The sequence below is a fragment of the Quercus robur genome, chromosome 4 (genome assembly GCF_932294415.1).
Source record: "Quercus robur chromosome 4, dhQueRobu3.1, whole genome shotgun sequence".
In the NCBI taxonomy this organism is placed as follows: Eukaryota; Viridiplantae; Streptophyta; class Magnoliopsida; order Fagales; family Fagaceae; genus Quercus; species Quercus robur.
The window spans coordinates 51,294,159-51,318,819 of NC_065537.1; the positions used below are offsets into that span (position 1 = coordinate 51,294,159).

The window sequence follows — 24,661 nt, forward strand, 5'->3', positions numbered from 1 at the left end:
AGGTATTTTTGTCATTAAAAATCTAGCAATCTCGAATTATTAAAAATGAAAATTATTACCTTGTAGGGAAAAAATTGGAAATTAGACTTGACACACATATGATTAGGCAAGTTTTGATAGTCTTTCCTCCTCTTAAACAATTTCAAAAAGTAATTTTCATCATTCTATTTTTATAAATATATAATTTTATCATATTTTATGTTTTTAATTGATATTATTCTTTTATGAAATTGTCATATTCTTTTAATTATTTTTATTATGTGTTATATTTTTCTAATTTCTTTTAGTATAATTAAAATTTTTAAGTTTTAAAGTAATTATTCAAATTCTCATTCTCTTAAGGAGATTATTATGATAACCAAAACTTATCATATAATTACAATTGATATAATTCAAATAATTAATAGTACTCCCAACCCAGATTCGTATTTTGCCTTTCTTCTATAGGTACACTAAATTGGACCGAAATGATCTAAAATGGACTAAATAGACCGAATGGACCAATGTGGACCTAATTGGACTGAATAGATTAACGTGGACTGAATTGACCAAATAGGCCAAATTGGACCAAAGTAGAACGGATTGACCAAATTGGACTGAAATTGACCGAATAGATTGAATTGGGCTAAATTGATCGAAGTAGACCCAATTAAACTGAAGTGGACCGAAGTATACCGAATTGAACCAAAATTGACCGAAGTGAACTAAAGTAGACCAATATTATAACAATGTTTACTTCAAACCTATCTATTAATCACCAATGGAGTTTCAAGATTTAAATTTTAATTTAGATAATGGTGATACATGATCTTGAGACCTTCCATTGGATTAAATTTGCCATCACTATTTTGTGCCCTAATGACAGATAGTGCAACCCTTTTTCTTAATATTGTATTAGTATTTTCCTTCATAAATATTTGCCAATTAAGGAAGTTGATGGAATTCATTGATGCCCTTTAATTGTAAAACAACCTGCTATTCACCAACACAATTACCAAATTTAAATTTAAATTTTAAGCCAGCCTTATTGGGTAAATGGTTATAGAGGTTTGTAGAGGAAAGTGATCACTCTAGGAGGAATGTTTTTGTTTTTATTTTTATTTTTTTTATTTATAAATACTCTTGAAGGAATGTTATTGCTTCCTAAAATGGGGAAGCAGGGTATGGATGGACTACTTCAGTTATTTGTAGGCCACATGGGTGTAGCCTGTGGAGGGGAATTAGAAGGGGTTGGAGGAAGTTGTCCTCTTAGATCTCTTACAAAACAGAAATGGTAGGAGGATCAAATTCTCTCATGATGTGTGGTGTGGTGACTAAGCCCTAAATGAGATGTATCTGGACTTATTTCGATTGTTGTGAATAAGGATGCATCAATGCTTTCCTTTTTCTCTAAAAGGGATGATGGTCATTTTTTTTGGAATTTAAGATTTATTTGTGGTTTTCATGATTGGGAATTGCAGTGTTTGAATATTTGATTGGAGCCTAAATAGCAATAAAGAGTTTAGTGTGCAATCATATTACTATAATGTTGGATTTCTTTCCCAAAAAAAAAAAAAAAAAAAAAAAAAAAAAAAAGATCAAAATGGACCAAAGTAGACTGAAGGACCGAAATAGACCAAAGTGGACCACATGGACTGAACTGCACTGAAATGACCGGTGGACCGAATAAGACCTAAATGGACCGAAATGGACTGAATGTGGATAGGTTTTAGCTTTTAGATATTTTATAGATATAGATTATTAGTACATAATTACATGGAGAAAGTTGGAATCAATGTAGAAATACAAATGAATTCTTTTTCTTACCTTGCTATGCATGTTATAATCCATCAAAATCACATGTATTGACAATTTTGGAGAACGAATTCTTGAGATGCTTATATTCATTGTGTCCACTAATGAATTTGACAAAATGATGTATACTCGAATACACTAACGCTTCTTCCTTTGGTTACTATCTTCAATAGAGAAATCCTTCTCAAATTTGATATATGTCAAGCAACACCATCAAAGACATTTTTCAATAATTTGGAACACAATGTTATACATGAAAAACAGTACATATAATTTACACAAAATCAAGGCATCTACAAGGAACATAAAATTTATAAACTGAAATCAAAGATATGTTGCCAATGAGCTCAGATTCGAAGTCTACTTCGGCAGACTTTCCCCATTCTGTGGCAAAAAATAAAAAATAAAAAACATGCAAATTTTTCTTCTTGGATACATGAAAACATCCACTTATTTACCTAATACCAGCTTCCTATGATGAGGATGTTGCCTGGTTACGTGCACTTAATGCTAGACATTGGTTCTCCCAGTACTGCTTTGCTTGTTGAATTCTCTCTGCTCTTTCTCTCTGATGTCTCTGCTCCCAGTATTCATGGCAACTATTCAAATAGGCATTGATAGCAATAAGGAACTTTAAAGGGGCCAAAAAAAAAAGGAAGAAAGAGCAACATATATTTATTCATCTTTTTTATTGTTTCTAACTTTTTATTAATTTTTTGATTTCTATGTTTTCAATTTACACCCTCACTACCACCCAACCTTGTATGGTAAAATAGATAGGAATATAGAATTTAGAATGACATGAAGCTAAGTTTTCTCAAACAAAGGATATAACTTGAGTAAAAATAACCCTATAGAAAAATATACCTTTGGCTTAAAAGAATATTGAGCTCATCCAAGTGTACAGCACCATCAAAGACTCCCACCTAAAATCAACACAAAAGAATTCATAGAGTCAATATTTCCAACTGCAGAGGCGCATTAAAAATCATGGTCCCATTAAACTTAAGCCTCAAGCGCACCCAAAACTTTGACGATAGCTCAGAAATTCATCCAACTCCCTAATCTGCAAAATGGGACTAAACCCATAGAATCTAAAGATTTTCTTTCCCTTTTTGCTAATAATGAAAAGCTTACTAAATAATATTACCTCCACAATCCCACCCCATCCTTTTGTTAAGTGAAGGAACAATGGATGATAAAGAAATTAATTTACCTCTCGGCATAGAGGGCATTTTCCTTTCAGCTCTGCCGCCTTGAGTCCATCTATGATAGTCACTGACGCCACTGAGCAAGCACACATGTAGCAGAATATATGGCCACAAGTGAGGGAAACTGGATCAAAGACTGTCTCCTTTTTGGGAAAAAAATAAAATCAACTAATTAGATGTGTCACTTGAGCACCTTGATAAGAGAACCTTTTCTTCTCCATAAATTCTACTTTTAGTGATCATGGATGTTCATGAGATAGGGAAGAAGATGCTATTGGTGTTATGATGTAATCCTAAATCACGGAACTAAATGCTTTATGCATTTATATTGATCAAATATGCTTCATAATACTATAGGTGGGAGTTGATTCTTGGCACTGATAAGGAAACATGGCTTCTATAAATGGGAACTTACCAAGCATATAGAACAAGTCAAGTCAATATCAAGTTTGATGATGGATTCAAAGATTTCACAAGTGAGTGATGGTTTGCCGTCATTAAATATGAGGTTGCAGCCTTCAAATGCTGGTGCCTTCTCTGACTTGACCTTGCTTTCCCTTGAATTGATGAGGAAAGCCAAAAGCTCACAGAGCCAGGGACTCTGAAGAATTTCAATACGCATACTTTGGGCCTGGGACTTGAAGGTCTGTCCTTGTTTAGAGTCATGAATCTGTGATCAACATGAAGTTCAAATTATACAATGAAAATTAACCACAGCCAGAATGTATTTCACTTTGCTAAAGTTTCCAAATAATATGTATTGGCATTTGGCCCATAATCTTTATTGTCAAAATTTACATTTATAATATCTTCATCTACTCCTCTCTTTCTTCCTAATTAGTTAGCAAAAAAGAAAAAAGGCGAAACTCAAAAGCAGGCCATGGACAGACCTTATCATATTTCTTCAGTATTTTTCGAATTGCAATGGCGTTTATCAATGCATAAGAAACAAGGTCTTTCCCTTTCTGAATTAAGGCAGTATGGTCGCTCTGTCTGTTGCCTCTTAACCAAAGGAAGTACTTTTGAAAGCCAGAAGCAAGATGTAGCTCAAGCAATTTCTGTGCTTGTTCATTGAAGGAACCTACTACTGAGGACATGTCCTTGAGAAGAGAAGGGAAGATGGTTCCATCGCACACTAGTCTCCAACAAAATCATAGAAACACTGAGTTCTTTCGCCTTATATACATTTTGTACATAAGATCTTGTAAAGGTAACTATGTTTCTATCAACATTATATACTATAGTATCATTGCATTTCATTTGGTTCCATCCTTTCAATAATATAACTTAGAAAAGAAGAAAATATGACTTTAAAAATGGGAAACTCCATGGTGACTCAGTTTTTATTTTCATTTAATTTTTAAGTTATTGCATAATTCACTAAAACAATCTTATATTTCAGTTAACAACTACTTCATTCTTGTTCATGGATAGGATGTGTATGGGCATCTAACTAATCCGAGGTGTGTCTCAAGGATTCAGGTATTTATTGCAGATGTGTTGTACGACTAACAATCATGTCATAACCCATCAGAGTATAGTAAAAAATACTCTACAAAGATAATTCTCCATTGCATGAAATGAATTATTTCTTAAAGGGAAAATAAGTGTAATGGGCAATCTTAGAGATATCATGGCTCAATCTTATTTGTAGTTCAACTATCGTTAGTCTAAGATTTAGTCTAGCTATTATAAATACCAATTAGTTCATTGTAAATCACATAACTTAATTGTAATGATGTAACAATAATGGGCTTTCCCATGTTGATGTACACTTAATAAGGCCAAGATTGTGTGGTGTTTATTAATAATCCATATCTTTAATCACTAGATCAATATTCCTCTTTTTATTGCTATTGCCAATCATTATGTTGGCTCATCCTTAACTGCTCTGTGTAGTGGACGACGTTAAGGTTCTCTCTTAACATTGTGCCAGCCAATTTGTAGGCCCATTCTAATCTATTCCGTGTTATAGACAACATCCTAACATTCTCATATGTGTCTTTCTCACATATGGTATTTTATGACAAGAAGCTCTTGGCAATTTCAATTACATTTATTGGGCATGTGCATCTTTCTTCTACACCTAGTCATTAGCCTTCTTTTTTATTATGTGCCCTCAACCATCTTGGCCAATTATCATGAATCATGTTGATTATTGATAGCCTCCTTTATCAGTTTTCTTTTTGGTCATGTGTCTCTATCATCTTTAAAGACCACATTACTCAAACCATTTCTCTTAATGAATAACCTTTATTGACTTGATGTTAGAGATATCAAGGGCCAATCCTAGTCAAGGCACAAGTCTATTATCTCTTTTTAATTTAAGTTTATTGTATCTAATACTATCTAGGAGTCAGACTACTATAAATACAATAGATTCATTGTGAGACACATAGCTAAGATGTAACCAAAGAGAGAAGAATAAAATAAACAAATAATATGTCAACAAACATTAGTAATTCTTTCTTAGATTTACCTGGGCAATGATCCGGGCAGGTTTGGCTGTTATGTAACCCATCAATGTTTTTCTTACACCGAAAGTCTCTCCTGCACTTCTTCATGATCTTCTTCAGCTTCTTGAAGCCAAGTACAGGTAGCGTTTCCTCTTTGCCCTGCATATACTGCCTGTATTCCTTGCAGAACTTCATCCTGACCCCAAAAAAAAAAATGAAAAACTTCAAATCCTTCTCTAGTTTTTTCTCAAGAAAGTTTCTTGTGACTAACGAAGGAAAAAAGCATAGTTATATATAAAGATTGACTTCGATAAGTTATATGATAAAAAAGCTTAGTTTTTCTTTAGTTTTTTGTCTGATGCTGAGGCTTTTGTTTTTGTCTGAATGTGTCAATCTCTCAGCTTCTATTTATCCTCTTTGCGATGTAAACTATTTGGACTGTTGTTAAAGATTGTGATAATTAAGGCAAAATTTGCTCAACACTACATTTTTTGGAAAAAATTTTGTGGCTAGCACGCGTTTGAAGTTATTTAGTAAGTTGGATTGTTTTTTGAAAATTGAGTTTGTAAAACTTGAGTTCCAACCCAAAATCGAGTTTCTCAAACTTGATTTACACCTGACCTTGATTTAAAAAAAAAGAAAGAGGTGAAACTCGAGTTCCATGCTTTTTAAAAAAAATAACCCAAATGGAACTCAATTGTAGAAAACACAAGTTCTATTATTTTTTTTTTTAAATGGAACTCGAGTTTACTAAACTCGAGTTCCACCTTTTTTTTTTCTTTTTTTAAATCAAGGTCAGGCGTAAATTGAGTTTGAGAAACTCGATTTTGGGTTGGAACTCGAGTTTCACAAACTCGATTTTCAAAAAACAGTCCAACTTACTAAATAACTTCAAATGCGTGCTGTCTATCTAATATTTTTCTGAAAAAATGTTGTTGAGCAAATTTTGCCGATAATTAAAGACCTATTTATAATAAGGACAACTCGGGAAGTTCACTGCGAGAATATAAGTCAAATCGATTATGGAGATAATCGTCCCCTTCTAACAAATTACATAGTTTAAACTATGTTTAAATTATGTCTCAAATCTTTGATTTTGTAAATTAAATTGTTTCAACTTGAGGTCATCTTCATTATTCATTTTTGTTATTTTGGGTAATAACAAAACGGAGTTTGTGGAAACATAAAACTTCCCCCTTGAGTGTATATATAATAGTAGTAATTTTAATATATATATATATATATATCTGTTAGGTTCTAAAGATTTAGATTTAAATATTTAGAATCACATTTGTTTTGTGTTGGCAAACCAAGAACAAAACATGTTTAGACTAGGTTTTTAGGAAATGCTTAAAAGTGGTTGTTTCAAGATTCAAGTCCAACTGATTGCAGAAAAAGGGAGTGTGGTTCTACCTTGCTCGACCGATCGAAAATCACAGGTCCAATTTTTTTAGCAGATTTTTAAACAGGCCCAAGCTCACGAAAACATTTAGGGTTTCATCTAAACTTCTCCACATATAAAAGGGAAACCTTAACCACGTTTTGAAGACTTTTGAGAAGACTTGTGTGTTACTCTTTGTAAGATCTGAGAGGTTTTGTACCTTCTAACTAAACAAGAATCTATCATAGCCAAAACTACAATCGAGCCTTGGTAGAACATAGTTGCTGCATTAAGATCATTACTGAAGGTAATCTGAAACCTTTGAGTGGGATCTCAAAGTCACAAGTAAGGCGGCTTGTGTTGGTGTAAATTCGAGAAGAGAAGGAGTTTGTGGATTCGGAGCTTGCTCGTGGTCATGTTAGTAAGTTACTACATGAGGTAACAATAGATTTAGGGTTAAATCTGATTGTAAAAGCTTCAATTATCTTATAGTGGATTTACTTTACCTTGAGGATAACTATATCAAATCCTTCCCAGATTTTTACCTTGAAATGGTTCATTTCATCGGTTTTCCTAGGTCATCATATCGTGGTGTAATTTACTTTTCTGCATCTTTGCATTATATGATTTATTTGTGTTTAACCTAGATCTAAAAATTAATCTAGGTCTTGGTTAATAAATTAGGTTATACAATCTGTTTAAGGGGTCTAAACGAACAAACAAGTGGTATCAGAACGGGTTAGCTTTTGTTCTTAGGTTTCTTAACCTAGAGTTGATCCTTGACACCTGCTGTCATGGAACACAGTCAGTCTCTTGTGATCCCCCCCACACTTTGATGGAAATAACTATGCTTACTGGAAGGTTAGGATGAAAGCCTTTTTGAAATTCATTGATGAGAGAGTGTGGCTGTCTGTTAAGAATGGTTGGGAAAGACCAACCACTGCTATTGGTGAATGGACTACTGCCCAAAAGAAAGCAGCAAGCTTTAATAGTAAGGCTATGAATGCTATATTCAATGTTGTTTCCATGGAAGAATTTAAGAGGATCTCAAATGTGAAGATTGCACACATAGCTTGGAACATCTTGCAAACAGTGCATGAAGGCACTAAGGTAGTAAAAATCAATAAACTGTAGCAGTTGACATCTAGATTTGAAAGTATTAGAATGTTTGATGATGAATCTTTTGATTAATTCTATTCTAAGTTGAATGATAATGTTAATTCTGCTTTTAATTTGGGTGAAGTATATGATCAACCAAAAATTGTTAAAAAAATTCTTAGGTCATTGACTGAGGATTTTAGACCTAAAGTGATTGTTATAATTGAAAGTAAGGATGTTGATTTTATTCTTGTAGATGAACTTGTCGGATCTCTTTAGTCCTATGAATCTAACTTACCAAAAACAAATAAATTCAAATCTATGGTTTTAAAATCTGTTGATGATGTTGATGATTGTGGATTTGATAATGAACTCTCATCTACTGAGATTGCTTATCTTGCTAAGAACTTTAGAAATTTTCTAAGAAATAATAATAGGAGGGCAAGACATAGAAACAATGTTGACCCTAATAATGTGAAGAAGAATGACACTGCCAAAAACAACAATGCTAAAAAATCAAAAGATAAAGTAGGTCAATCTTCAAATAATTCTTTAGGACAACAGTATTATGGTTGTCAGGGTTATGGTCATCTAAAATCTGAGTGTCCAACTTTCTTGAGGTCAAAAGGTAAAGCTATTGCTGTTACTCTAAGTGATAATGAAGTTTCTGATCATGAGTCTAAAAGTGATAATGAAGGAAACTTCATGGCCTTCACTGCTATTGCTGTAGTAAGTGAAATAGAGACTTCTAATGAGAACCCTTCTGATAGGAAACTCTCTGAGAATATAGATTTGCAAGAAACTTACAACAAGCTTTGCAAAATAGCAGCTAAAGATGCTATGAGTGTTGAATCAGGATTGAAAAAGATAAACACTCTTGAACAAGAAAAGAATAATTTGCTGCTAAAGTTGTTTGATGCTAATGAACTCTTGAACTCTGTTAAGACTGAGAACATGTTTTTGCTTGAAAATGTTAAAAGTTTAGAATTAGAATTATCTATTACTAGAGAACAAATAGATAGAACTTCTACCTCTAAACTAGATGAGATGTTGCATGTTCAAAAGTCTGTTTCTGATAAGACAGGTTTATGGTTTGTTGAGAGTGGATCTACTACTGTAGTGAATCCTCCTAAGTTTGTACCTACTACATCATCTTCTGTTGTTCATCCAACTCTTTCTAAAGTTAAGGTACATAAGGATGCAGTTCCATCTTCTAGAAGAACTAGGGTAGATCTGAGCGAGTCTAAACCTAAGAATCCCAATCAATCTGGAAGCAAGAAAAATCATAAACCTCAGTGGTTTTGTCACTTTTGTGGTGGAGATGGGCATATTAGACCAAATTGCTTTAAGTTGCAAGCTTTAAAGCAATCTTCCAAACAAAAAGTGCCTGTGCTAAAAGCACAAGATCCTGTGGCACTTATTTATGAGTTGGTAAAGGTTCTTAACCTTTATACCAATATTGGAGCTGAAATTAGGGTCAATTCAAATAGAAATCCCAACTCCAAGTTTGCATCTAAAAAGATCTGGATGCAAAAGACTCAGCCTCAGTGAGTCTGTCTGACATGGTTCTTGTGTAATTCTTTCTATCTCTTGTGACCAAATTTTTTTTTTTTTTTTATAGGTCTGCATTTGCATAACATTCATATATTGCATTCTAGGTTTGTTTTGTTTTATGTTTTTTAGTTTTTTTTTAAAAAAAAGAAAAAAGAAAATTAGAAAAAAAAAAAGAGAAGGTTTTTGTATTATACATCTTCAAGATGTGTAAATGAGGTTAGCCTATGAAGTTTACATTTCATGACTGTGTACTTTGTTTAGCTTCGATGAGCTTTATTTTTCTGTACTTTGTTAGTTTGTGCTATGTAGTGCTTATATTGTGTGAGTTGTTTATGGTTATTAATCACATGCTCTTGTTTTTGAAGTCACATTCTTTTGATTGTAAGGATTAAAAAATCCTAGGAGAAAGGCATAAATAACCATCTCACCACTGTTACTTGCCAATCATGAACACCTGTGTGTAAATGATAAAAGCCGTGCTCGTTAAGGTGTAGCACTTGCACAACAAAATACTTAAGGTGTTATTGTACATTAGATAAAAAAAAGCAAAAAGCAAAATTAAATTTTTTTTAAAAAAAAGGAAAAATATGCTTCAAAATAAAAAAATTGCATGGTTCCAAGCGTGTTTCTAGGAGATGTGGGAGTTATATGATGTATCTCTTTAGGTGATAATCACTTTCAAATTTATGTGATGAATAATCTAGAAAGTGTGTTTATTCTCTATTTACATATCACCTTGTGAGTATCTCATACACTTACTCGTTGCACACACCACAAGCAAAACTTTGTTAAATTTGGTACATGTAATTGTGTGTTAAGTTTTGTGGCCTCCAAAATTAAACTTCTTGATGTGTTTAATGCATTTTAGGGAGTGAGGAAAGAAAAGATTGAGGAAATTTGATAAAGTTTGAATTTTTCTTTGAAAATTTTGGTTTTGAAAATCATTTGAAGTCATGAATATACAGTCATATCATAAAAACAGTTTTTCAAATGATTTTGCAAAAAATTTTTACAAAATTTTCAAAATTTCTGCTCCTTTAGAATTCGACCGATCGAGTCTATTTTTCGACCGATCGAAATGTGAAGAAGAAAAACAAGTTTTTTATTTCAAAGTCTCGGGTTCCTTTGATTCTTGCTTGATTCCTTTCAATTAGTTGAGCATGTTTTCATGTGAAATTCAATTCCTGCCTGATTCCTCTCGACCGATCGGATCTCGATTTTTAGGCTGTGTTTGGTTCGTGTAAAAGCATTTCTGGAAAATATTCCATTTTCTGGAAATGCTATTTTCCGGAAAGGAAAATGTTTTCATGTGTTTGGTTGCATTTCAAAAAATTTTTCGGAAAATATTTTCTGGTGTTTGGAAAAGAAGAAGGAAGAGGTAAAACCTAGAAAAACACGGACAAAACCCAGAAGAACACGACGCGATCTCACGATCGACGGCGCGCGAAGCACCGTTCGCGATCTCGTGAAGCGCCGATCAACGCTTCGTGAGATCGCGATCGGCGCAGTGCTTCGCGAGATCGCGATCTCGGATCGCGATTGACGACGCGATCTTGCGAAGCACCGTTCGCGTCGATCGCGATCTCGCGAAGCGTCGATCGGCGCGATGCTTCGCGATCGACGGCGCGATCAGTGCTTCACGATCGATGGCACGATCGGTGCTTCACGATCGACAGCGTGTTTGTGAGCTCTCTCGTTTTCCCTTGCATGTCCCTAGTTCCAGAAATCATTTGGAGTGAAAATAGGAACGGAAATGAATTTCCGTGGTCAACGCTACTATTTTACGGTCAACTGAAAATGATTTCCAGAAAATTCAATTTTCCAAACCAACCAAACAGCCTATTTTATGGAAAATGATTTCCTGAAACCATTTTCACCCAAAACAAACACACCTTTAAAATCAAATAGGAATCAAATCTGACTTTTTTAAAAAGCTCTTTTTGTTTATCTCTTCGATTCCTCTTTCGATCCCTTCTCTCAATGATTCAAAGGTTTTCTTCATACACTTAAGGTAAGACACTTTTACCCTTTCTTTTTCATCATATTACATTTCATGCATTTTTCATTGATTTTTTTAGGGATTTTCGCATTTTTGAAAATTTGGGGGTTTTGATGTTTATGGGATTTCTAATCAAATCTGAACCATGGGTTTTTGTTCATGCATCATATAAACATGATTCACATGCTTTAATTTCAAAATTTTTGTGATTGATTAAAAACTTCATAATCAAGGTTCTAAGTTCTTGAGAAATTGGTGATTTTGTGAAATTGGGCAAAATTGAGTGAAATTGGCATGTGTTATTGATAGATTGAGTAATTATAACATGTTTTATACTTGTTATGTTGTTCAATTGATCAATATAAGGATTTTTGAAAATTAGGTTTTTCAAAATTGGGGATTTTCTAAAATTCTTAATTTCCTTTGTCAATTTTCAAAATTTTGATGAAATTATACTTTTTTAGAGCATTAGAGCATGCATCATATGTGTTTAAATGTCATGCATCATATAGTTTTTCAAATTGCATGTTATCTTGTCTTTAACCCTTCTTAATGCAGTCCGCCCTTGATTTTTGTTGTGTTTTCTGTTATTTCTGTCCTTAGTCATGGCTCCTAAGGTTGGTAGAAAGTTCAAAACTAGAGCAAATAGGAACCCTGGGTCTTTCTCATCTGATTTAGCTCTAGGTGATAGAGAGCGTTTTCTGTCTGCAAAATGTGAGGAGACATATGAGACCTTAACAAAGTATAGGTCTATCTAGGGTGAGAGGGAAATAGTTTTGAGTGAGCTAGATCCTTCCATACGTAGGAACTTTGTGTCTAGGAACTGGGTTTCTTTATGTGAGGTGTTTGATCCTCCTCCTGCAACTTTGATTAGAGAGTTTTACTCTAACCTCTCTATGTATTCTAAGGTCACAGGTGGACATGACTTGACTTCTTGGATTAGAGGTCAAGAGTTTACAATTTCTAAACAAATTGTTTCTGAAGCTTTAGGTGTACCATTAGTTCGTAAACCCATATACCCATACACTGAGTTTCTTGCTGTTGATGACATGATGTCACTTCTCTGTGGTCGTCCTATTTCTTGGGGTACTGATCCAAGAATCAATTCTTGTGAATTCACTAAGCTTAATTCTTTATATTTAAGGATTTCTTGTCATAACATCTATCCCATTTCACATGTTCATACTGTTCCTATAGATATATATGCTTTTCTTTATGCTTTTGTTACTGATGCTTCCATGTGTTTTCCTTCCATGTTTATTCAAACCATTGTTGATGTCTCTAGGAGTAAGAGTAAGAATCAAAAATTGTTCTTCCCTATGTTTATATTTAGGATTTTGAGGTTTTTAGGATTATCTGAGTTTCCTCCCTTAGAGTTAGTACATGTCACTGCCCTTATAGGAGCCACCTATCTTAGACAGTGACAGACATAGATGAAAAGTACTGAACCAAGCACTGGGACTTCTAAGAGATCACGAGGAGAAGCTTCTACTACAGCTCCTACCTCTGGTGTTATAACTGCTGTTGTGGATCCTTTTGGTGGTGTTGAGGATGTTGATCCTATGGTTACTCCTCCTCTATCACTCTGTGGTATGATGCAATCCTTCATGACTACACAGGCTGCTCATGGACAACTTCTGGATGAGCTATTGACATAGGTTGCATCCTTAAGAGTAGATTTTGCAGAGTAATGAGTGTTTTTCCACCTCTTCCAACCTTTGAGGACTGATTTTTCCTTTGGCAATTCATAACAAAAAGGGGGAGAAGAGTTGAGGACTTTTCGTGTTTAGGGGGAGTAGATTTATTGTATTTAGGGGGAGTTGATGTATTTTTCTTTGGTTTTTGTGTTTATATTTTCATTGTTCTTGATTCACAAACTTTGATATTGTTATTGGTTATGATAGTTATTGATGACGAGGTTTATATGTTTTGTGAAGCAAAGTTTAGATTTTTATTTAGATTATTGTACTGTATCTCTTCCACACTTGCATTTATGGTTTGTTTTTAGTGTTTCAGGAATTTAGAGGTTAATTCTTTCAACAACTGCTGTTTATACTAGCAACTAATAGTTAGTAGTTGTGTAAGGATTGTATTAGGGCAATAACTTGTATTTGGGTTGGTATTTAAATTTAAGCATTTCATTGTTTATGTGTGTTTTGTCATAGATTGCCAAAGGGAGAGATTGTTAGGTTCTAATGATTTAGATTTAAATATTTAGAATCACATTTGTATTGTGTTGGCAAACCGAGAACAAAACATGTCTAGACTAGGTTTTTTGGCAATGCTTAAAAGTGGTTGATTCAAGGTTCAAGTCCTACTGATTGCAAAAAAAGGTAGTGTGGTTTTGCCTTGCTCGACCGATCAAGAATTAGGCTTGACTGATCGAAAATTGCAGGACCAGTTTTTTTAGCAAATTTTTAAACAGGCCTAAGCTCGTGAAAACTTTTAGGGTTTCATCTAAATTTTTCCACATATAAAAGGGAAACCCTAGCCACGTTTTGAAGACTTTTGAGAAGACTTGGTGTGTTACTCTTTGTGAGATCTGAGAGGTTTTGTAACTTCTAACTACACAAGAATCTATCGGAGTCAAAACTACAATCAAGCGTTGGTAGAACATAGTTGCTGCATCAAGATCATTACTAACTGTGATCTGAAACCTTTGAGTGGGATCTCAAAGTCACAAGCAAGGTGGCTTGTGTTGGTGTAAATTTGAGAAGAGAAGGAGTTTGTGGATTCGGAGCTTGCACGTGGTTATGTCAGTAAGTTACTACATGAGGTAGTAATAGATTTAGGGTTAAATCTGATTGTAAAAGCTTCAAACTTTACCTTGAGGATAGCTAGGTCAAATCCTCCCCAAGTTTTTACCTTGAAACGGTTCATTTCATCGATTTTCCTTGGTCATCATATCGTGGTGTAATTTACTTTTCTGCATCTTTGCATGATATGATTTATTTGTGTTTAATCTAGATCTGAAAATTAATCTAAGTAATCACTTGGTTAATAAATTAGGCTACACAATCTGTTTAAGGGGTCTAAACGAACAAACAATATATATATATATATATATATAATATTCTGTAAGGAAAATCAGGTCTAAACTTATTTGTCATATTTATAGAAACTTGACAAAGAGAGAGTATTATTTAATTTATACATACATTTGAAGAGAATGTCATTTTGATAAACTTTAAAAGGGAGAAATAATTATTCTAAACAAAAGGGAGAAATAATTTTCTACAACATTTTGTATATTTTTACACTCTAAGAGCAATCACATCAGTGCCTGCAGAAGAGAAAATGGGTTAGTTTTACACATTTTAACCAAAAACCACCTACATCAGTGTTTGCATAAGTTTGTATATATGCAAAAATGTTACAGTAATCGTACATATATGCATGGTTACTTTAGCTTTGCATTTAATATTTTACTTTTTTTTTTTCTCTCCTTCACCCCACTCTCTCTTTTTCTCTCTAGTCTCACTCTAACCTCACTCTCTCTTTTTCTCTCTTGTACCTCTAACTCTCACCTCACTCTAGCCATGCCACTAATCTCCACTGCTCTCTCGCCACAGTCGTGCCACCGCTGATCACCTCACTTGCTGAAGCTCCTACCAATCACCGCTGCTTTCTTTTTTCTTTGTTGATGGTTTTGGAATTTTGATTAGTGGATTTTGATGATCTTGATCAATGGTTTTTGATGATTTTGAGTATTATTCTTTGTTGAAGGAATAGTAGCGGTGCAAGATATCTCACTTTTGCAGCATATTAATTGATGATGAAGTGTATAAAAAAAATTGATGATGAAGTGATCACAAGAGCCAAAAGTAGTATATAATGAGTCCTAATATGTGGTTTACTCGATCCACATGTTCTACAAAAATCAGTTAGTTGTTACCTTTTTTATTGGATAAATATAGAAGTTTGGATAAGAAAAATACCCCTGTTTTGCTTTTTAAGACAACCAAAAAAATCAGTTCACTTAGTTACGCTAAAGGCTTCTCTTGGGGGTGGAGATTGGAGAGGAATTGAAGGAGGAAAATAAAAGAATGAGAAGAGGGATTCCAGGGAAGAACGTGTAAGCGCAATACCGAGCAGGTAATCCCTCTTTGCTCCCATTATTTCTTCCATCTCCCTCCCACCAACTACCTATGTTGTCCCATCTCTCCTCTTTAATTACTTCACTTCCATCTACCCATCCCCTTTGCTCTATTCAAATAGGTTGATATACCATCATAGACGTCTAAAAAACAGCCATTGAAAATACTATTTAAATTGATTATAGATCATGCATGTTATGCCTAGAATCAATATATTAAATATTTACACACAAAAATAAAAAATTCAAAGACCTAACATTTTTGCCAAAAAATCAAAAGCATACATTTGTGAGGTTGATAGATCAGTCCCTACTTTTGAATCGCACAGCTCAACTTGGTGGTTGAAAATCAAATATAACTCATTAGAACTCCAAAAAATTTATTTAAACCAAAAAAAGAAAAGAAAGAGAGATTACATATTCGTAAAATAGAGAGAATGGCATGGGATTAGGCAAAAATGAACAAAAATGAACCAAATTATGACTAGTGAAACTTCAAACTTGAAATTTGAGAGAGAGAGAGAGAGAGAGAGAGAGAGAGAGAGAGAGAGAGAGAGAGAGAGAGAGAGAGGGCTTACCTGTCCTGTGTTAGCTGAAAATACCAAAAATGGAACCAAATCCCCCTTCCTTTATTATCTTTTTCTCTATCCCTCTTTCAATCTCTTCTCACCTTAGAATCCATGTAAGAGTTAAGAAGAAAAGAAGCCAAAGACACCCAAAATACCCATTTAAGATCAATACCATAATACTAAAAGACCCAAATTAACAAACAATCAAAAGTTGAAACCCACATGGAAACATATACAAATATAGATTTAATATATATATATATATATATATATATGAAAACTTGAAGAAACGAAAAAAAGAAAAAAAAAAACTTATTGGTCGCTCTTTGTTCTTCCTTCTCTGTCTCCCAAGTTCTTATTTTTTATTATATAGAAATTTGATTTGAGTGAGCAGATCTAGTCTAGATAGAGAGTGATGATGCAAAAATCATCAGTAAATTGTGCAGTCCTCATGTGCTTTAGACAAAACCTGCGAAACAGAAACAAAGAAACCTTAGAGAGAGTACTGGTATGGTACTGACCAAATACCCTCCGTAAGTTAAGTTAGAGAGAATTTCTACAATTCTAGAGTGTCAGAGCTGGAAAAATTACACATACCTTGGTTTGTGAGGGATTTGAGGTTTTTATAGTGGTATAGAGCTGACCTCCGTTCCTTGATGGAGAAGGTATTTCCTTGTAGAGAAGATCCTCTTCAGTGCTCATATTCCGTGGGGTTTTTTCCTTGTAAGGATTCCTCTGATTACGGTTGAGCATGAGATGCAAGACATTTCCATATTAGGTTCATTGGAGAAAACTTAGGCCACGTAGGTGCCACGTGGCTTTGTACCTGTCTCCCTCGTGTCCGTCCGTCTAGCTGGAATTCATTCACTACGAAGAGTCCGATCGTCTTTCTGCCTTTTCGTCTAAGACATGATTCCTTTCTATTAGTTCTTTGATTGTTAGGCCATTTAGACTGTCTCTTTTGGCAACGTTGTCACTTATGACTAACTCTATTGTTTGGATCTGTCTGCCTTGGGATTTATCCCTATCAGAGAGTAAACAAAAAGGAAAAAGAGAGAGGACACGAAGAGAGTAGATATTTCCCCTCTCTCTTGCTCTCATTCTCTCACTCCTTAATTGTTATCTTCAGCCAAATGCACCATTATACTCAACAAATGGAAAAAAACTTGAACAAACGAAAGTTACTATAGATAGAGTTATTTGCTCTTTTTTTAATTATTTTTTTTATAGTTTTTTTTGTTTGAGAGAGAGTTTCAACCTATGGCATCCGCTTTTGATAGCTCTTCATCATCAGATCAAGACACCAATCAGTTTTTAGTGTAGGTGAGGATTGAACCCCAAATCTCTTATTCAACTATCAGAGATCTAGGATTGAACCCCAGATCTCTTATGTGTTTGTGGCATTTGACGTGGGTAATATAGCAGGCATTTAGACAAAGTCGAGGTTTCAAGCAACCTTAGGAAGCACATGCACGAATACGAATATGGGTACGGGTATAGGTATGAAATGGTGACAAGCCAATTTTTGAAAAAATAGGTCATAGGTACGATAGGATGCGTCTATTAAATAATTATTAAATAAAATTTTTTTATTCATAGTTCTATATATTATTAAATTATATAATTTTAAACATATATATATATATATATAAATATATATATATATATATATCAAACTAAGAGTAATAATGGATATTAAAGCAAATTCTTTACTAATAAAGGATGTTTAGAAATTAGAATTAAAAAAATAAAAATATTTATTAAATTTTCAAATGCACTATTACTATTAAGAGCATGAATGCTCTCTGTCGGGGGCAAAAAAGTTTTCCTTCCGACAAATGAAATTTATGTTGGGTTGGAGTCCGAAACTCGACGATGAGCTTGAAGCATGGCTCAAAGGCTATCGGTGAAGTTTTTGAAGAGTTTGCCTTCTTTTTATACCTTGGGCCTAGGATGGGATTGACAAGGGTTATGAGGTGGCCTGAAAACACTTCCTACAGCAGACACGTCAGCACAATAAAAAGCATATTGCAATACAGAAATAACCCAACAGTAAAATATTTCAGCAGTAAAGTATCCTAGCGGTAAAGTATTCCAGCGGTAAAATGAAATAGAGCAGAATAAACCTCCAGCAATTAGATATTCATAAATTAAGGAAAGTATCTACATCTTCAAACTCATCATCCGTAGACTTTAGAGAAGAGTCTTTTAATACAATAATATGAAGGAAAAACTCTATAGTAACAATCACGTCATAATCTTCAATAGTAAATGAATAAACATATACCGTAGGTTCCATTATAGCAAATAATGAGAAAACTTAGTGTGAGATGAAGGGAGAGAGAGAGATTCTGGCTAGTGTAGCAAGATCATTATGGTGTCAGGACATGCTCGTGGATATAGTATATGTAGTGAGTAGAGGGAGTCATTTGTTGGTAGTATGAGTAGTGAGAGAGAGTGTTCAGTAAAGCTGCTGGAGCTTTTTGCTGGGGGTAGATGAGTGTTTGCAAGTAGGGGTGTGAGAGGTATTTTACGCTAGGAGTTGGAGGACTTAGTTTCTAAGCTTGAAACTAAGGACTCAGAACTTTGCCAGAGCTTAGAGAAAGCTAAATAGAGAAGTTAAGGAAGACCGCTTTTCTAGCAGTGTGTCTCTTAGTGTGTATTGGTCTCCCCTTGAAGTGTTAATGGAGAGTTCCATTTATAGTTGAGTTTGAGGGGGTAATTAGCAAATAATTTTTGTTAAATTTTCCTCAATATTCAGAAAATCTTTGGAGAATCGTTCCTAGGATTTTGGCCAAGAGTGGTAAGCTCAGCTTTTAGAATGTTCTTGTTGTTCTAGGTAATAACAGCTGGGATTCTGACTTGGTATTAAATGCTGATTGGCTTCAGCTGATGAGATTAAAGAGGGAGTCATTTGTTGGTAGTATGAGTAGTGAGAGAGAGTGTTCAGTAAAGCTGCTGGAGCTTTTTGCTGGGGGTAGATGAGTGTTTGCAAGTAGGGGTGTGAGAGGTATTTTACGCTAGGAGTTGGAGGACTTAGTTTCTAAGCTTGAAACTAAGGACTCAGAACTTTGCCAGAGCTTAGAGAAAGCTAAATAGAGAAGTTAAGGAAGAACGCTTTTCTAGTAGTGTGTCTCTTAGTGTGTATTGGTCTCCCCTTGAAGTGTTAATGGAGAGTTCCATTTATAGTTGAGTTTGAGGGGGTAATTAGCAAATAATTTTTGTTAAATTTTCCTCAATATTCAGAAAATCTTTGGAGAATCGTTCCTAGGATTTTGGCCAAGAGTGGTAAGCTCAGCTTTTAGAATGTTCTTGTTGTTCTAGGTAATAACAGCTGGGATTCTGACTTGGTATTAAATGCTGATTGGCTTCAGCTGATGAGATTAAAGCATGTATTAGGCTAATGATCTTGGTTTTGCTATTGCTAGAATTAGAGCTCCCTAGGGCAGGTTGCATCACCCCAAGTCAGGTGTCAACCTTGGAGCCCTTTGCTGGGAACTCTGCTGGAGATCCCTTTGGTGTCCTCCAAATCATATTTCCCTAAATTTTCCCATTTGGGTTCATGTGCTTGGTCTATGAACTAGAAAGTACACGTTTTTGGCAAGATAATGATGGGATTAAAGCATGTATCAGGCTAATGATCTTGGTTTTGCTATTGCTAGAATCAAAGCTCCCTAGGGTAGGTTGCATCACCCCAAGTCAGGCGTCAACCTTGGAGCCCTTTGCTGGGAACTCTGTTGGAGATCCCTTTGGTGTTCTCCAAATCACATTTCCCTAAGTTTTCCCATTTGGGTTCATGTGCTTGGTCTATGAACCAGAAAGTACATGTCTTTGGCAAGATAATGAGCTAATTTCAAGTTGTTCCAAAAGCTTTCATGGCTTGGTTATGACTGCCCTTAGTCCTTGACCGAATGGGTTGGAGAAAAAAGGGAAAACAGCTGGCAGAAGCTTTCCTTGCTTTATATTATGTCATCCCAACTTTATGTCATATGAGAAATGATGGAAATGAACTTAGTAAGGAAGGGTTTAACCCCTGCTGGACACGTGTCCTTTTCTAATCTGACTAGTCAAGCTAGAACTGATGGTGATGGGCTTCAGCTGTCAGGTTGTACTGAAACTTGACTGAACAGCTCACGTGAGCTTCAGCTGTTGGGATTTGTATGTGAGTTGGGCTGGCTCAGTTGGCCTTTGTAGTTGGACTTCTTTAGGCTTGGTCATCCCTACAAGAATGATTAGTTTTGCCATGGGTAATATACATGGGCTTTTATAGTTAGTTAATTATGGAAAAAATAAGCATAGTTTCTATAAATTTTGTAAAAGAAATATCTTTGAGAGATGAGTAAATTATATTTCCCATGAGGTAGGGACTTTAGTATATGAAGATATGTTTTTGCCAAGAAATAGTTTTGGGCCTTTGAGCATAATGTAATTGTTTTTGCCAAAATAATATTTGGGCTTTTGTAAATAGGTGTCAAAGTATTATTGGGCTTTACGAGTAGTTGCCAAAAATAATATTTAGGCTTTGTAAATATGTGCCAAAATAGTATTGGGTTTTATATGTAATTGCCAAAATAATATTTGGACTTTGTAAGATAAGTGCCAAAATAATATTTGGACTTTGTAAGATAAGTGCCAAAATAATATTTGGACTTTGTAAGATAAGTGCCAAAATAGCATTTGAGCTTTGTAAAATAGGTGCCAAAATAGCATTTGGGCTTTGTAAAATATGTGCCAAAATAATATTTGGGTTTTGTAAAATAGGTACCAAAATAGCATTTGGGCTTTCTAAAATAGGTGCCAAAATAGCATTTAGGCTTTGTAAAATAGGTGTCAAAATAGCATTTAGGCTTTGTAAAATAGGTACCAAAATAACATTTGGGCTTTGTAAAATAAGTGCCAAAATACATTTGGGCTTTGTAAAATAGGTGTCAAAATAGCATTTGAGCTTTGTAAAATATGTACCAAAATAATATTTGGGCTTTGTAAAATAGGTGCTAAAATAGCATTTGGGTTTTATAAAATAGGTGCCAAAATAGCATTTAGGCTTTGTAAAATAGGTGCCAAAATAATATTTGAGTTTTGTAAGATTTTGTAAAAATATTGCTGTGTAGCAACGGGTTTTAGAGGTGCCATGTAGCAACGGGTTTTTAGAGGTGCCGTGTATTAACGGGTTTTAGAGGTACCATGTAGTAACGAGCTTTTAGAGGTGTGGTGTAGCAACGAGCTTTTAAAAGGGTTTTGTTGGACTTTTTGGATTTTTCCCACAAGGTAAATGATTTTGGGCTTTTTTGTGGAGATAATATAATTTTGTGGCCCAATTTGGTAGTAATGTGATAGGTATTTTTGTGGAAAGCCCAAGTTGGACAATATGTATGACATAATGGGTAGTATTTGTGAGAGAGCCCAATGTAATTTATGGGGCTTGTATAGAAAGTATTTGTGGGAGTCCAATAACATGGAGAATATTTGAGTAATATGTGGGCTCAAAATAATTTATGGGCTTGTGTGGGTATTTTTTAGTGAGTGGGCTAATGAAATTAGGGCCCGAAAATTTGTATTTCAACACTCTCTTTGTTTAGTAAAATGGTATTACATTTTTCTCGTTCTCTTGTCCTGATTGTGTCTTGCATTTAAAAAAAGAAAAAAACACGGCTAGAATATGCCAAGTGTCTGATGTGTGTCCGACATGAATTTGACACCCTAAATGAAGTGTTTATCCTACCTAAAACAACCCCCCTTTTGGGTTCTTACCGCATTAAACATTTTCCATAGCAGATGACAACTGCTTTGTCTGACAATGTTGGCCATTGTTCCATAGTGCTTGCTTTCTTTTTGTTGAGACGATAGAGATTTCCTACATTGTTCCAATTAAACCTCACTAAATTGCAAATGTCACGATAAACACGATTAAATTTAAAAATAAAATCTTAATGGTAAAAAAATAAACTCCCTCTAGCCTTTTAGTTCTACTAAATCCGCCCCTATACTCTGAGAAATATAGAAGGTCTGGATTCAAAATTTCAAATCTAGGGAAGCATGTCTCCTTACTCTGATGAAAAAAACAAAAGAAAAAAATAAAACAGAGCATCAAGACCTTCTATATGGTCTGTGCCAACTGACTGACAAGTACTGATGGATTGGACTGCTGCTTGTTGGGTCTGGTCCCATGTAAGCGATTGTAAATAATAATTTTTAGTGTTTAAACACTAAAAACTGTGGGAAAAAAAAAGTGTTTGATAAGAGTGTTTTTTTTTTTCAAAAATGATATGAGTGTCTTTTTAGGAGTATTTGAGTCACGATTCTCAATTGAGGATGTTTAAATTCTGTATTTTGAAAACTCTCCATACCAATTTTTAGTTTTCAAGTAACATTGTTCAATGGTATTTTTGTAAATATTTATAAAAGTGTGAGACCTATTTAATTAGACCTAACATCAACTACAACTCTCTCTTCCTCTCTCACACTGACCAAGAACCTTCTCCCTTCTCTAATAAATATTGTAATAAAATAATTGTAATGTCAAGAAGTACAAAACACAAATTTTGAATTATAAGTACTTTAGATACGTGTTTTCACAGTACTTTTTAAACCACAATTTTCACTTTTTTTTTTTTTTTTTTGAACAACCATACTTAAAATCTGCTACTAACAGGAAAGTTGCTAATGTGCTCAACCACTTGGCAACTTAAGGAATTGCCTAAGGCCTTAAATGAAAGACGGCCCAATAAATGAAAGACGGCCCAATTATCTGGTCCCAGACTTGCATTATCTAACTCTTGGTACATGTTTCTTATTCGTTTACTGATCACTTGCATATGATTCGATGACTTTCTTCTTTTGCTTTTTGATTACTTCAGTAAACTGGTAAAAAAGAGTGCAGCGGATAACTTTTCAAGGTCTCGTTTTTGGGGGGCATTTGGGAATGGTTGAAAATAGTTTTGGTTTAAATAATCTAGTTTTTAGTTTTATATCCCTTTGAATCACTTAATTATTTAGTTTTCAATTGTAAATATTTTTTGGTTGAAAGTATGCCAAAATATAACTGTAATCTTGTACTTTTAAAAAATGAGAAAAAAGTGATATTTTAAAAAATTATATATAAAAGTTAAAAAGCAAAATATAACTTAAAAGAGAATCTTAAACACACATTTGTCTTTTTTTAATAAATTAGTTTTTTGTAATACATTTAACATAAAAGTTATAAAAAAGTTATAATACTATGCGAATAAATTACTGAAAATAAGCACTTTTGTGAAAAGTTAAAAAAAAAAGGGGTGATATAACTACCTTTTACCATTTTATTATTTTTTGTTTGCTTTTCTTAACTATATAAACTAAGTTTGGCTCATTTTCTATTTTGTTCCATAGGTAGGGATGGCAACGGGTCGGGTTCGGGCCGGGTTTTTACATACCCGGACCCGACCCGCGGGTTAGGATCCGCGGCCCGAACCCGGCCCGTTTATTAAACGGATTTTTTTCTCGGGGCCCAGACCCGCCCCGTCGGGCCCCGCGGGCTCCACGGGCCCCGCCCAGCCAAGGCCCTGAAAATAGTGGTCCAATCCGTGGCTCAATAAAAAAATAAAAAAAAATTATTGTTTTCTGAGAAAAAAGAATCACAGCAGCACAAACAACAAATCCAAGTAAATCTCAAATCAAATCCACCAAACCCATTCAAATTTCCTATTCACAAACCAAACACATTTGAAATCAAACTATTTTTTTTGGGTTAAAAATTACAATATCATTAAACTAAACAACTACATCCAAATCAGTACAAAGTCCGTTGAAATAAACTCCATTACAGCCATCCTCTAAGTTCTTAAGCAAGTCCACAGGCGGACTGGAAAACAAAAGGAAACCTGCCTTTTGATTAGCACCTATTCTAGCTAAAATCAAACTATTCACAGAAACCAAATACATTTGAAATCAAAATCTAAAACAGGCACATGCAAGGAACATCAAATCTTAACAACCAAATCTAAATCTACCATCCAAGAATCAAAATAAAAATTTCAAGATGATGAACGAGCATCACCACCACCGTGACGAAGCGGAAGCCGAAGCCGACAAGGCCCAAACCCTAGCCTCCTCACTGTCCAAGCTCTCCGCCTCCTCTCGCGGCGTACCCTCTGGCAAAGACTTTCACTTCTTCAACAACTTCGACGACTTCAAGAACCCCATCCATGAAATCTCCAACAAATCAACGTCGATGCCCCACATTATAAACGATAATGCTCAGGTTTGAAGACAACAAGAAGGACCGCCCAAAGCTGCTGCTGTTTTCCCTGAAGTAGACATGGCCGACGACTACGATTGGGAGAGGAGGGGAGAGGAGAGTGAGTGAGAGTGGGAGGGGCGGCTAGGGTAGTTGGCTGAGTGAAATGAGAGAATAATGTAGGGTTTATAAGTTTATATATATACTAGGGTTTTTTTGGGTAATTTCAGTTTTAAGCGGGTCGGGTCGGGTTCGGGTCGGGTCGGGTTTTTGTAAAAACCTGGACCT

The 24,661-nt window shown here is 34.7% G+C and overlaps 1 protein-coding gene across 4 annotated transcripts; it reads right to left on the reverse strand.

Moving 5' to 3' along the window:
• Positions 1-1,992: 1,992 nt before the first annotated feature.
• Positions 1,993-5,796, reverse strand: LOC126722896 (probable E3 ubiquitin-protein ligase BAH1-like 1). Of its 4 annotated transcripts, XM_050426047.1 has the most exons (7): positions 5,485-5,785; positions 3,896-4,140; positions 3,421-3,675; positions 3,011-3,148; positions 2,662-2,720; positions 2,253-2,393; positions 1,993-2,178 (listed from the first exon to the last, which is right to left on the reverse strand). In XM_050426047.1, exons 1-6 carry the CDS (start codon positions 5,654-5,656, stop codon positions 2,267-2,269), a joined length of 996 nt encoding a protein of 331 aa, XP_050282004.1. In that variant the 5' UTR covers positions 5,657-5,785; the 3' UTR covers positions 1,993-2,178; positions 2,253-2,266. The 4 variants fall into 4 exon arrangements, 3 of the variants coding, with proteins under 3 accessions (XP_050282004.1, XP_050282005.1, XP_050282003.1); XM_050426048.1 differs by having other exon boundaries at positions 1,993-2,393; positions 3,011-3,145; positions 5,485-5,793; XM_050426046.1 differs by having other exon boundaries at positions 1,993-2,393; positions 5,485-5,783.
• Positions 5,797-24,661: the final 18,865 nt, after the last annotated feature.